This window comes from Nicotiana sylvestris, chromosome 7, assembly GCF_000393655.2.
Source record: "Nicotiana sylvestris chromosome 7, ASM39365v2, whole genome shotgun sequence".
NCBI lineage: Eukaryota > Viridiplantae > Streptophyta > Magnoliopsida > Solanales > Solanaceae > Nicotiana > Nicotiana sylvestris.
This window is the reverse complement of record NC_091063.1, coordinates 63,911,153-63,924,178: the sequence shown is the minus strand read 5'-3', so window position 1 is coordinate 63,924,178 and position 13,026 is coordinate 63,911,153. Positions and strand designations below refer to the sequence as shown.

Here is a 13,026-nt window from a genome sequence, read left to right as displayed (position 1 = left end):
TTTATTAATATATATATATAAATAATCTGCAAAAGAAAATATAGTCTAAATATAATAAATGGCACAACTTGATGTTAACAACTATGTTGGCCCGTTGGTGAAGTAATCCAGTTTCTGCTTGTGGTGAGGCGTTCGACTCCCCACGGTGAAAACAGCTTTATTCTTAATATTTTTTAGTATTCTTCTGGAAATTTATTGAAAGAAGCAGCGTCCTATGGATTCGAATGGATAATGAGCTATTGAGTAAATTTTTGCTGCCTTATATAGTTTTTTTTTTGGGTAATATTTGTACTGAGTCTATTATGAGTACATTTTATAAAAATAAAAGTTCGTGAGGGAGAACTATACTACTATATTTGAATTGTGTTTTTCTAAAGTGTGATTTCATTAAAGTAATCTCTTCGTTTGTACGTCTCTCTAAATTTCGACACCGCTTACAAAAAATTCTGCGTACGCCCCTGCTAACAGGGACAAATGCAGACGTGAATACTAAATTTTTCATCTCACAAGTTCAAAAACATAATAAATGAGTGTTGCATCTTCTTTAATTGAGTGACGCGGAATACACGTTGTATCGCACGATACCCTAAAGCTAGTGCACTTATATTTGGATAGCTTCTATCAGTTCAGACATAAGCTATCCAAATTCGATTCACTGGAAGTCCGTGTAACTCGCAATGGATCCTAGGTGTAGCATATTTTGTCTTTTCCTTAAATCCCCTTATTAGAATCCTAGCTCTACCGCGGGAGACAGACTAAAACTACCCAACTTTAAGTAGATGTTTTAAAGAAGCATGACTGCATGAGTAACCTGTAGTTGAGCTTCGAGAATCACTTAACCTATAATAAACGGATGAAATATGGATATCATTATTCACTATTATTAAACCATAATCATTTCAAACATGAGCACAAATTGAAGTGATATTATCATTGTTCCATTAGCCTTCATTGAGGGGAATGACACGAAGAGACAATGTTTGATTTTACCTTTTTTGTGCCCCTTTTAATTTACAGCATAGCAACTTATCTTAAGTTGGAAGAAGTTGGAATTGCACAGAAAAGCCTGGACTTGGCAACAAGAAAAGATATGCAATAAGAAGAGAAAAGTTACATCTGGTCGTCATGGAACAACCTTTATGTTTTTTGACAACTCAAACAAGCCAGGTATCACATCCCTGTTACCTTTTTTTTCTTTTATTGACACATGAGGAAGATAAGAGTGGTGTTGCAGCTGTTTCACAAACTCCAAGTGCAAAGGATATCAAAGTCGAGGAGATTTTCCTGTGTCTGCAGCAGCACTACGGTAATCATATACGCCGATGCCTCGCTTTTTACCAAGTCTACCAGCATCAACACACTGCACAAGGAGAGGGCACGGAGCATACTTATCGTCTCCTAGACCGACATGAAGAACTTTCATGATCGACAAACAAACATCCAGTCCAATAAAATCTGCAAGTTCCAAAGGACCCATAGGATGGTTGGTTCCTAGCTTCATTCCTGTATCGATGTCTTCTTTTGTTGCAACTCCGGTATAAAGTGTATGAAAGGCCTCATTAATCATAGGCATCAAAATTCGGTTTACAATGAAGCCAGAATAATCCTGAGAACAGATAACTGTCTTACCAAACCTGCAAATAATAGATAGTCAGAAATTAGTTACAGATTTCTTCCCATTTCCAGAGGATAAGAGACTAGTCTTTTGCAAGTAGAGGATAAGAGAAATTCTTTTGCCTTTCTTTTAATTCATCTCATACATTGGAAATAAAGATACTGTATAATTTCTGTCCATGCTGCTTGTGAAGCATTATAAAACAACTTATGTAGAGATGTTCAGGTGACTAAAGAATCTCACATCTTGTGACAGAGGACACCTAATAAGGACCCTTTCTCGTTTTTCGGCTGCATCTTTCAATCAATCAACTATGTCTCTATATCAAACTATCTGTGTTACCTATATGAATCCTCCCATTTCATTCCGATATGGCAATCTAAACGAAAATAAAATCTAGGAAATATGACATGAGGCACAATTTCCTGAAATATCCACCTAAAGGAAAAATATTTATACTCAATCTGAAAAAGCTTAAAGACTTGAGACAGCAACAATTGGATGACAGGTTCTCTAAGCCAATTATCTAAGATAAGCCAATTGTAAATTTTAGTTCTTAAAACCATCACAGCGCAACTGCGCAACCCTCCTTGACCATCGCAGGGTTTTCCTAACAGTTACCTCTCTGCCAGGCATTTAGTGGCACAATATGTGTCTTCTGATGTATCTGCACCCCGAATAATCTCAACCAGCTTCATAATAGGTGGCGGATTCATAAAGTGCATGCCGATCACCTGCCCATGAAAACATAAAAGAGAGAAAAGCTATATGAACCCTAAGCAGTTGATGGGTATGCGTAACTGGAGTTCCCTTTAAAGAGGCACAGAGACAGATAGAGAGCGCATATCAGGAAAGGCAAATGATTACAAGTGTCTAGTTCGTTGTCAACTTGTGTTGAGGATTTGATATTCCCTAATAAGTACCAGAATTTAGGAGATAGAAGAAAAAAAACAAATATATATGAGACACACATGTATACATGAGAAAAAAGAAAAGACAATCCAAAAAGCTACTATCAAATTGAATTGACTAGTGAGTTCTACGTAATAATAATATGCAACAAAAGTAAAGAGGGATAATTCTGTTCTATCCACACATTTAACTCTCAACTTCTTTATGAGATAATTAATCCTCCTTTAAACCATCACTTGGAGAAATAAGGTTTCTTAGCAGTTACTGTGACCATCACTCTGCAAAAACATCTTTCTTCACCCTTATCCATGTCCATGTGACATTCCAACAGTCGTTTTTAGCAGCCACTAAAAAGGATCTTGTTAGTCCCATGTCTTCTGATTAGCAGCGAGGAGCCTTACACCTTCAACATTACCACCCATTTTATTCACTTAACAAAATTAATTCCTTCACATTCCAATATTATAATATTCCATCTGTTGTTCCACCGATATATAGGAAATCTTATCACAAAGTAAACTGAATTATGTGTAGAGGTGATGACGACTAAAGATGGGATATACAAACTAAAGTGCAACCATAATACAAACCACAGCAAATCCTACCAGTTTGGGGAGGAGTGCCTAGATGGTGAGATTCCATAAGTCTAAAAAGAAAGAAAACAAGATAAAGATAATTTCCCCACATCTTCTTTCTGAAGGATTTAAAAATAGGAACTGAGCAAGAAATTTTGTGCAATTGTTTGAATCTTGGCATTTTCCTGAACTTCAACACACATATTTGCATTGCAGTAAAGTAGTTCCGCTTTCAATAAGTTTCATAAGCCAGTGTTCAGTGTATAATTGATCGACAGCCAAAGTAAAGCAAACCTGGCAGGGTCGGCTCGTTGCAGATGCTAGACGAGTAATGGATATAGAGCTTGTATTAGAAGCCAAAATAGCAGAGCTCTTTACAATCTTATCCAAGTTGGAAAATAAAGATTTCTTCACTTGTTCGGATTCCACAATAGCCTCGACAACAAAATCAACTGAATGTAAATCTTCCAAGCGGGATGAACACCGTAGACGTCTTACAGCGTCAGCACTTTTTTCCTGTTTTATCAAGAGGTTATTAAACACAAAACTCACCGCTGTTCGAATTTCCTAAAAATTACTCCAAACAACACCTTCCAAGAGTAGGGCAGTATTCGTAGCTTCAAAATCTAACTGTCCTGGCCCATTTGATACACAATATGTATATTTAAGTTATTTTTCACTTTTATTTTTATCTGGTATGATTATGACATGAGTTGAGCTTAAACGGAAAAGTGAGGATTCATATAGCTAACCTCAACTCGTTTGGGACTTTTAATTGCATGCTATTTCAAAATCTTTTGAGGAATCAATTTCTGAAATTCCCTCAAAAAAGTTACTGTAGATATTTTGACCTTATATTCTGGAAACCCATTATTCTTGTCGGAGGGAGTGTTTAGCAGCTTATTCTTGAGCATTAGACAAGTAATTCTAGCTAAACCTCTTTTGGAAAAGGTAAAATTAAAAGTAAAAAGGAAGAAAAAAGTGACAGCTTTGAATTCAAATGGAAGAAAAAAATATTCAGATAGTAAGTAGGAGCGGTGAAGAAGGAAGGATGAAGAAATACCTGAGAGAGTTGTCCTTTGGAGAGGAGGCGTTGAATATTATTGGAAATAGAATTTTGGGCTTTAATAAGAGCTTCAGAATCAGTATCGTAGAGCCAAACGTCGATGTCGTTGACGGCGGCGAGTTGGGCGATTCCGGAACCCATTTGACCGGCGCCGATAACTCCGACGCTTGTGATATTGGCCATGTCTGTATCAGACGATCACCAACAACAAGAAGCTACCTAAGCAGAGCCAGACACGTTTATGTACTAATGCTAGGTACTTCTCTGTCCCAAAAAATATGATAATTTTTGCATTTTAAGTCATATAAATTATTTTTTTATTACTCACTATTTTTTTATATATCTTTTAAATAATATTTTATATATAATTTTTAACTATATAAATATATTAAATAATTTAATATTTGAATCTATAATTAGATTAAAACTTTTAACTTTCGAAATCCGAAAGTATCATTTCTGTGACGAAAGTATCATCCGAAAGTAACAGCTTGTTCAGAGGAAAAAAAAATTATCCTTGTCTTGGGGTGCACACCAAATCCTTTTGTTGTTGTGGGTAATATTTCATCGTTTCAAATTGGACGAGATATTTTTTTTTGGTTCCGTTCCAAATTAAATGACATATTTTTGAATTTGAAAATAATTTAATTTTAAATTTTTGATTTGATTCATTTTACCTTAATGAGAAGTTTTTATAATCACACACATATTATGACCCCACAAAGCTTTTATGCCTTAATTTGTTAACATCACAAGTTTTAAAAGTTTTTTTTTTTAAACTTTGTCTTAATCAAACTACCTCATCTAAATTAAAACGGGGGTAGTATTATTTTTTTTCGACGTTGTTGTGGATAACTAAGATACACTATAAATCGATGTATTAAAGTTCAATACAATACTTGCCCTTCCTGGGATCGATAGTACCTTTTAAGTTTTTTTTTTTTTAATATTACAAATAATGCCAAGGCTGGTCAACTTAACATCCTTTACCGAAAAATTATGAATACTATGTATAGGGTAAAATATTATTGGGATTTTAAGTATATGATATGCTTAAAATAAGGTGAATGGGAAATGGATGGAAATGAAATTTTAAGTTCCCCCCCCTCCCCCCGGCAAAGGGACATTGTCCCATATTGGAAGAGGAAGAGGTTTTTTATTGGTATATAAGCAATTGCTCTTCTTCTAGCTCTTAAAGAGTTGAGAAGAAGGCAAGCCTCGCGCCGTCGTCGTCGTCGGTCGGCTCGACTTCGGTCAAATGATTGATTGATTAAATTTTTGGACCAAATTTATTTGTTAATAGTAAAATATTAACAGAAAATTATTAAATATTTATTTTAATAACAGAATATTAATATCCGTTTTTCAGTTGCGTAGCTGAAAAATAAACTACTCTCTTCAATTTTCCCTCTTTATTGTTAAGTAAATAGCCATTTATGTTATGGCATTTATGTTGTGGCCGTTTTGCATAAACAACCATTCTGAAGAGTTGCACCTCTTCAGATTTCAGTCCAACTTTGGCTAAATACAAGACTATTCTGCTTAGAATTTCCATACGAATTTTTTGAGTTCTTCTCCTTTCTTCTGCATATTTTAACTTCAAAGAAAGCAACAGTAAGTGTGATTTGCTACTGAACTTTGTGTTCGCTGAAACACTAGGGTTTGAAGTACCACTACACCAATGTGTAATTCGTTTTATCCTGGGAGAAAATAATCCATAACCTTGGGTACTAGGAGGGGATTAAATTCCTTAAGGAAACACTGTGAATTCAGAGGGCTTGAATTGATTTTTGTTATTTCGTTTACATTTCTGTTTATGTTATTTTATTTTCTTCGTAATTTTTTACAAATACAGTTTATTAATAAATATTACTTGCTATTGATAAAAATAGAGACTTTGAACATCCTTATTAAATTTTTTGATTTCGCCATTGATTATAGAGAACCAAAAAATTATAGTATTCGAATAGTGTAGAACGTGCGTGCTGCAGTCTCGTCCTCTTTCATCCACGAGGTTTGAGACGGGAGAAAAAGCTCAATTCCCTGATATCATAGGTTATCTTTTTATTTTATCCCCATGAATCCACAACGCTAGCTAAGCTAATTGTAATTCCCTTCAATTAACTTAGTAAAATTTTTGATTGATACATTTATTTGGCTATAATTTTATATTTTTAGTGCATTACTTACTTCAGAGACGGATCCAGGCTATAGTATTTATGAATTCCTGCAACGATTTCGAGTAAATTTTAAATAGTAACTGCGTTTACATTCAAACATTTATAGATATTTAATAATTTTTCGAACACATTTACACTGTTTAGACAAAATTTACTGGGTTCACATGAACCCACAAGTGGGTAGGTGGATTCTCCCTGACTTACCTTATATTTTGGTGCTTTAATATTAAACTATACTATATTTGTGTTTAATTAAGCTTATTTTATGTATAGGCATATTAAAAACAAAATTCGGAACAAAATAGAGATTTTATATATATTTTATACAATATAAAAATTGAGTTATGATTATTTAATATGATTATATTGAGTTATGATTATTTAATTAATGAATATAGAAGGATTAAAGTTTAACATTACAAACAAAAAAGGACAAAAGAAGAATTGAGGGAGAAGATAAAAGAAGTGCAACGTTAGGCAGCAAAATCAATTTCAGTAACAAAGCAGCAAAGAGCCTGGCGACGCGAGGTTTGCTCGCGTGAGAGCTCGCGCCTCCGGGGTTAACGCGAGGCGATGCGTGTTTTTGTCTCCTTTTCGGTTTTGAATTTGGTTATTTTGCTTTGGTATTTTTTCTGCACATATAAATAGTCATTAAACACCATTTTAAAATTAAGATTGGACAAATTTGAGATCGGAGATTTCGACCTAAAGAGGCAAGAATACACTAGGAGCAAGGCGGAAAATTTTTCTACGAGTTTCTCACTTCCTTCTTCTTATATCCATTATTGGTTATGAATTCTAGTATTGTAGTTATGCATACTATTAGGAATAACTAATTTCTTATCTAGAGTTTGATAGAACCTTTTGTAGGATAAATTCTTGTTAAGTTTTTATATAATTGAGCCATTGAATTTCTCTATTTGTTCAACTGCGTTTATATTATGGTTGGTTGAAGAGCTCTCGATCGACTGTGCCTATTTCGTGTGTATTACTCGGAAGAGAGTGCATATTTAGTAGTTGTTGAACAACATCACTCCTAAAGTATATGAGGGATCAATACGGAGGGTTTAAAGGTGTGATTAGGAATAACGAAACCTTGGTGCAATTCGAGTGAGCCGTAACTTAGTGCCAGCTACCGTAGTTCGGAAGAATATGTCTAGTAAATTATGGTAGTTACTCGGGAGAGAATTACGACACTCAAAGCGCTCATGATCGGTAGAGAATACTTACGCAAAATTATAGAAGGCGTAGCATGTGATGACCCGAAAGGTCATCACTTGTTATACAAGTAAATTCTGCGATCCGAGTCCTTAAAAACCTTTTTCTGTCTCACCTCGATTTTCGTACTCATTCCGGGTGCGTATCCGAAAAGTCATATGTGAAAATCTGTAAAAATAATAAGTTTTTCTTTTAAAATAAATTTAAGTTCACTTCGGCCAACATTTTGGGTAAATGGACCTGGACCCGTGATTCGACGGTCCCAGAGGGTCCGTAGAAAATATGGGACTTGGGCGTATGCCCAAAATTGAATTCCGAGGTTCCAAGCCCGAGAAACAAATTTTTAAAGAAAATTATTTTCTAGAATATATAAGAGTTTTTAGAAATGAAAGATGTTTGAAATTGATGGTATCGAGCTCGTATTTTGGTTCCGGAGCTCGGTATAAGTTTGAAATAATAATTAGCTTGAATCTGTAAAATTTGATAAAGATCGGAATTGGTTTTCTATAAAACGGACTTAAAGTTGAGAAATTGAAAATTTTGGTGTTCTTGAATGATTTCATGAATTTAAGGTTTAATTCATAGTTGTTGGTGTTATTTTGATGATTTGATTGCACGAGCAAGTCCGTATGATGTTTTTAAGTTGGTGTGCATGTTTGGTTTAGAGCCCCGAGCGCTTGGGTGAGTTTTGGATAGGCAATGGAGTGGAATTGAACTTAGGAAGTTGCAGGTTTTCCGTTGGTATGTGTTGTAGGCCCAGATCTCGCAATTGCAAGGTCAGGTATCGCAATTGCGAGACTATCAGGCTTGGGAATTGCGAGGGTCACTTCGCAATTGCAGGGTATGCCCTGGGCAGCCATTCTTACAATTGCGAGCAATTCTTCGCAAATGCGAATAACCCAGATATCCCCAGCTGTCGCAAATGCGACATTCCCTTCACAAATGCGAGTTCGCAATTGCAAACATCTGATCGCAAATGCGAAGATAACAAGTTTATTAAGGATTCGCAATTGCGAACCCTGGTCACAATTGCGACATCTGCAACCTGCTAAATCATAATTTAGCTGAAAATTTCAGCATTTTTCAAACTTTTTCAAAACCTAAACATCTTTGGGCGATTTTTCAAAGACAACTACTCTTTCAAATCGATTGTAAGTCATTTCTAACTCGTTTTCCTTAATCTTTAACATCTTTTCACATGGTTTCAACTAAAAATCAAGGGTTTTCATGGGGGAAATTGGGTGTTTTGGGTAGAACTTAGATTTTTTAAATTTTTGGGATTTGGACATCGATTTGAGGTCCGATTTCAAAATAAATTATACATTTGGAGTCGTGGGTGAATGGGTAATCGGGTTTTGCTTCGAACCTGAGGTTTTGACCATGTGGGCCCAGGGTCGATTTTTGACTTTTTGGGAAAATCATTGGAAAACTTATTTTCATGCATTAAAATTGATTCATTTAGCATTTATTAATATAGTTAAGTAACTTGTGGCTAGATACAAGCGAATTTGGTGGTGGATGTAGACATGTGATTTTTGACCCTCTCCAAGATTTTTCATATTTTAGTACGTAAATATTTAATTTAGGCATAATATAGCTATTTCAACTAATTTTTACTCTTTTAGTTTATTTTATTACAAGAAAACAAAAATTAAAAAAAAAATAGTTTCATTAATGTTTTGTAATCATTTTTAATCTTGAAAAATACCAAAAATAGTTTTGTTTTAACGGCCAGTCTTATTTTAATGGTTATTTTACTTAAGTAGGATTAATTAATAAATGAGATCGTATTTTTAGGCTCGTTCGCGGAGAAAGAATAAAACTTGGGCTCGAGCAATTTTTAGGCCTAATTTTTTATCAAACCCATAATTCCTAGGCCTATACCCCTAACCTAATACCTACCCTATATAATAGTACCTAATCCCTAAATTGACCTAGGCAAAAAACCTTACATTTTTATCCGCGCCGCTTGACACAAAAAAGGACCCCAACCTGATCTTCTTCTTCATGAAAAAAGCCAACAAGAAAAAACCCAGAGCTCTAAGGAAGCTTAAGCCGCAGCAGCCATGAAAAGAAGCTCCACCCTAACTCTACCGCCTCTGTCGTCTCCCTCATCCCCAGCCTCAGAAAATCAGTAGCCATCAGACCTCACTGCCTGAAACCCGCCGGAAAACAACCCCTTCCTTTCCAGTTTCAGTCACACACAAACACAACTGAAAAAACGACCTTAATCCCAATCAAAAGCCCAGCGGAAACGCGCTTGAATCACCTCTGAACTCCAGCCATTAGAAGCAGCGAAACAAGCTGCAAATAGCTCTCAAACCGTTCAAGTACGAGCAGCTTTTTGATCGTGGTTTGAGTCGCTGAAGTTGGGTCCGATTGCCGTCGAGTTCGAGTTAGACAGAGTTTCCGTTCGTTAGCTTCAGTTCCGGTTCTCTGTTTTGGGGTGGGTTCGATCTCCTCTACTGGGATTTTGGGAATGAAAACGTGGATCTAGTCCGGAATATTGTCGATCTAGAGATCACCGAAGCTGTTACGCAAAAGTTTTCTGCAAGGCAAGTCCAAGTTCCATTTATTCGACCACTTACACATTTCCTCTAAAATTGATTTGCTTGGATTTAGTTTACGCATACCTGTTTATATATGTCAACGCTTGTTTTCTAATTCTACATCTGATTTTAACATGCTACTGAGCCTGCATGGCCAGTGAAATTGATTATAGCATCTTATTGACAATTTATGTATGATATTTAAACTTTTCTTATTATTCCATATGGTGATTTACTCATAGTTACATTTAGAGGTCTCATGTATATTATGTCAGAAATTATCTGTGTGGAAATTAAGTGTTTGACAAATATGGTTTCGAGAAGCTTAGCTGCCTTAGCAACCTGCGTTTATATCAGGCACAAGTAGGATTTACATTCCTTTTCTATTTTCAAAGGCTCAATCCTAATAATTATCTATGCTTAAAAAACAATTAGGAAGCAAGTGAATTTCTTGCGTACTGATGCATATCTTTTGTTTTGCTTAATTTGCTTGTAAAGAAAAATGTTTAAATTTTTGGTTGGTAAAATTATCCATCATAACAAGTTGCTTATTTGATTGAAAGGAGCAAGTGAGTGATTTCCATATAAATTAAGGTATGCGTTCGTCCAACTTCGAACAAACTTCCTTAATAATAAAATTAGTTTTCATAGGTTACTAATACTCCGGGGTGAGCCATCCACGTTTTAATCATACATGGCCCTCATATAAATTTCGTATAATTTAGATATTAAAAATGAATCTCTAGTAGTTTGCTTTAGGAGCATTAATTAAATAAACCGTCATAGCTACGGTTACGGTTCCCATGACGTAGTTGTGATGCTTAATTTCCAAATTCGGGGTACATTTGTGTGACCCGGCCACAATTTAATCTTTTTAAATAAAATGAGTACGTTGTGGATCGTGGGTACGGCTCTCGTGACATGATTCGCAATCGTGCAATCAATAATTAGTTGTATAACAATTGGATTATTAAAAGCGATTTTAAAAGGAATAAAATGCACATAGGTTTTAAATATGTAATTAATCAGATAACTAAGTCAATTAATAATAGTTGAGCAACCGTGCTAAAATTACGGAACCCGGGAATGCCTAACACATTCTCCCGGGTTAACAGAATTCCTGACCCGGATCTCTGTGTTTTGCGGACTGTAAAACAGAGTCAAAATTCCTCGGTTTGGGATTTTAAACCATTGACTTGGGACACCAATAAACTATCCCAAGTGATGACTCTGAATTTTAAATAAAATAATCCCGTTTCGATTGTCACTTAAATTGGAAAAAACTCCCTTATATACCCTTTCGGTGGTAAAAAAAGAGGTGTGACAGTGGAAACAAGAGGTAAAGCAGTAGTTGAGGCTTGAATTCTCTTCGTGGCATCGAGGTAAGTGATTGGTCTAACCTTAGCTTGAGGGATTAGGAGTTGTATCTTATTTGCTATGTGTTAATTGTGGAGTACGACGTATAAGCATGGTGACGAGTATCTATACGTCGGTGTCAAGCATACCCGTGAGTCTCGTATGGTAATTGTTGTGACTTCATTATAATTTGTTCATGCTTAATATAATGATTATCATTGTTAGTTCCCTTACCGGGATGTCATTGTTATGATATTGTTTCCCTTGCTGTGATGTTATTGTTTACGATATTGTCTCCCTTGCCGGGATGTTATTGTTATACTCGTGTTCCTTGCCGGGATTCTTTTATGATTGATGTTGATTTTTCAAATGGGATAGGGTTGCACGCCTACAACAAGATATATGAAATGGGATCGGGTGGCACGCCGCCACGGTGATATATGAAATAGGATCGGGTTGCACGCCTGCAACAAGATATATGAAATGGGATCGGGTGGCACGCTGCCACGGTGATATATGAAACGGGATCGGATTGCACGCCTACAACAGGATATATGAAATGGGATCAAGTGACATGCCGCCACGGTGATACATAAAATGGGATCGGGTTGCACGCCTACAACAAGATATATGAAATGGGATCGGGTTGCACGCTGTAACAAGATATATGAAATGGGATCGTGTGGCACGCCGCCATGGTGATATATGAAATGGGATCGGGTTGCACGCCTGCAATGAGGAAGAAATGAAAGTGAATATTGTGTTTGTTTTCCTTATTCTTGTTGGCATTTAAATGTTGGTTTCTTTACATTCCTCTTTTGGTATTCTTTTGTTAGCTGATATTCCCCGCAACATGTTTTCCCCTCCCATCTTTAGCTGTAATTATCTGCTTTTATCTTTCCATTGTATATGATTTAATTGCACATGTTTATTTGGTAGTCTGGTCCTAGCCTCGTCACTACTTCACCGATGTTAGGCTAGGTACTTACCAGCACATGGGGTCGGTTGTGCTGATACTAAACTCTAAATTGTGTACAGATCCCGGTGCTACAACTTTTGGACCGCAGTGAGGTTGCTGTCTTCAGTCCAATAGGCGACCCGAAGTAGTCATGTAGGCATCCACAGGCCTTAGCGTCTCCCTCTATCTTTCCATTCTGTTTCTTTTATGTATTTTAGAGACAACTTTGTACTTATCTTTTAAACCTCTGTTTGTAGTATTCGTAGATAGTCCGTGACTTTGTGACACCAAATTTTGGGTAGTGTTATATATCGGATTCATATAACAATGTTTGGTTAAACTATTAAGTTTTCGTCTTTCGCATTTCTGGTTTTTTAATTATTTCGATGTTTGATCACCTATTATATTGGTATCAGAGCTCTAGGTTAGTTAGGCCTCACAATTCACGGACAAGCTTAGTAGAGTCTGAGAGATCGGTTCGGAGACGTCTATATTTATCCCCCAGAGGCTACAGAGTTAGGAAAAACTTCACATCTATTCTTTCCTGTCGTGCCGTTTGGTTTCTCAATGCTAATTGAATTTATACTCTGTTCTTTA

General features: G+C 35.9%; 1 protein-coding gene and 1 long non-coding RNA gene across 2 annotated transcripts; one reads left to right on the top strand and one right to left on the bottom strand.

Annotated features, from left to right (window-relative positions):
* Positions 1 to 1,072: 1,072 nt before the first annotated feature.
* LOC104249790 (uncharacterized) lies at positions 1,073 to 4,448 on the bottom strand. Its single transcript, XM_009806270.2, has 4 exons — positions 4,166 to 4,448; positions 3,397 to 3,618; positions 2,237 to 2,349; positions 1,073 to 1,634 (listed from the first exon to the last, which is right to left on the bottom strand). The coding sequence occupies exons 1-4, from the start codon at positions 4,349 to 4,351 to the stop codon at positions 1,265 to 1,267; spliced, it is 891 nt and encodes a 296-aa protein (XP_009804572.1). The 5' UTR covers positions 4,352 to 4,448; the 3' UTR covers positions 1,073 to 1,264.
* Positions 4,449 to 9,502: 5,054 nt separating this feature from the next.
* LOC138872670 (uncharacterized) lies at positions 9,503 to 12,409 on the top strand. Its single transcript, XR_011401174.1, has 2 exons — positions 9,503 to 10,121; positions 11,850 to 12,409. It is a non-coding gene; the product is annotated as an uncharacterized lncRNA (long non-coding RNA).
* Positions 12,410 to 13,026: the final 617 nt, after the last annotated feature.

Excerpts from the sequence above, each read along its gene's own strand:
- LOC104249790 (XM_009806270.2), bottom strand. The coding sequence starts at position 4,351 with ATGGCCAATATCACAAGCGTCGGAGTTATCGGCGCCGGTCAAATGGGT. Across the intron at positions 3,619-4,165 it reads CCAAAGGACAACTCTCTCAG|GAAAAAAGTGCTGACGCTGT; the intron begins GTATTTCTTCAT and ends TTGATAAAACAG. Across the intron at positions 2,350-3,396 it reads CAACGAGCCGACCCTGCCAG|GTGATCGGCATGCACTTTAT; the intron begins GTTTGCTTTACT and ends TTTCATGGGCAG.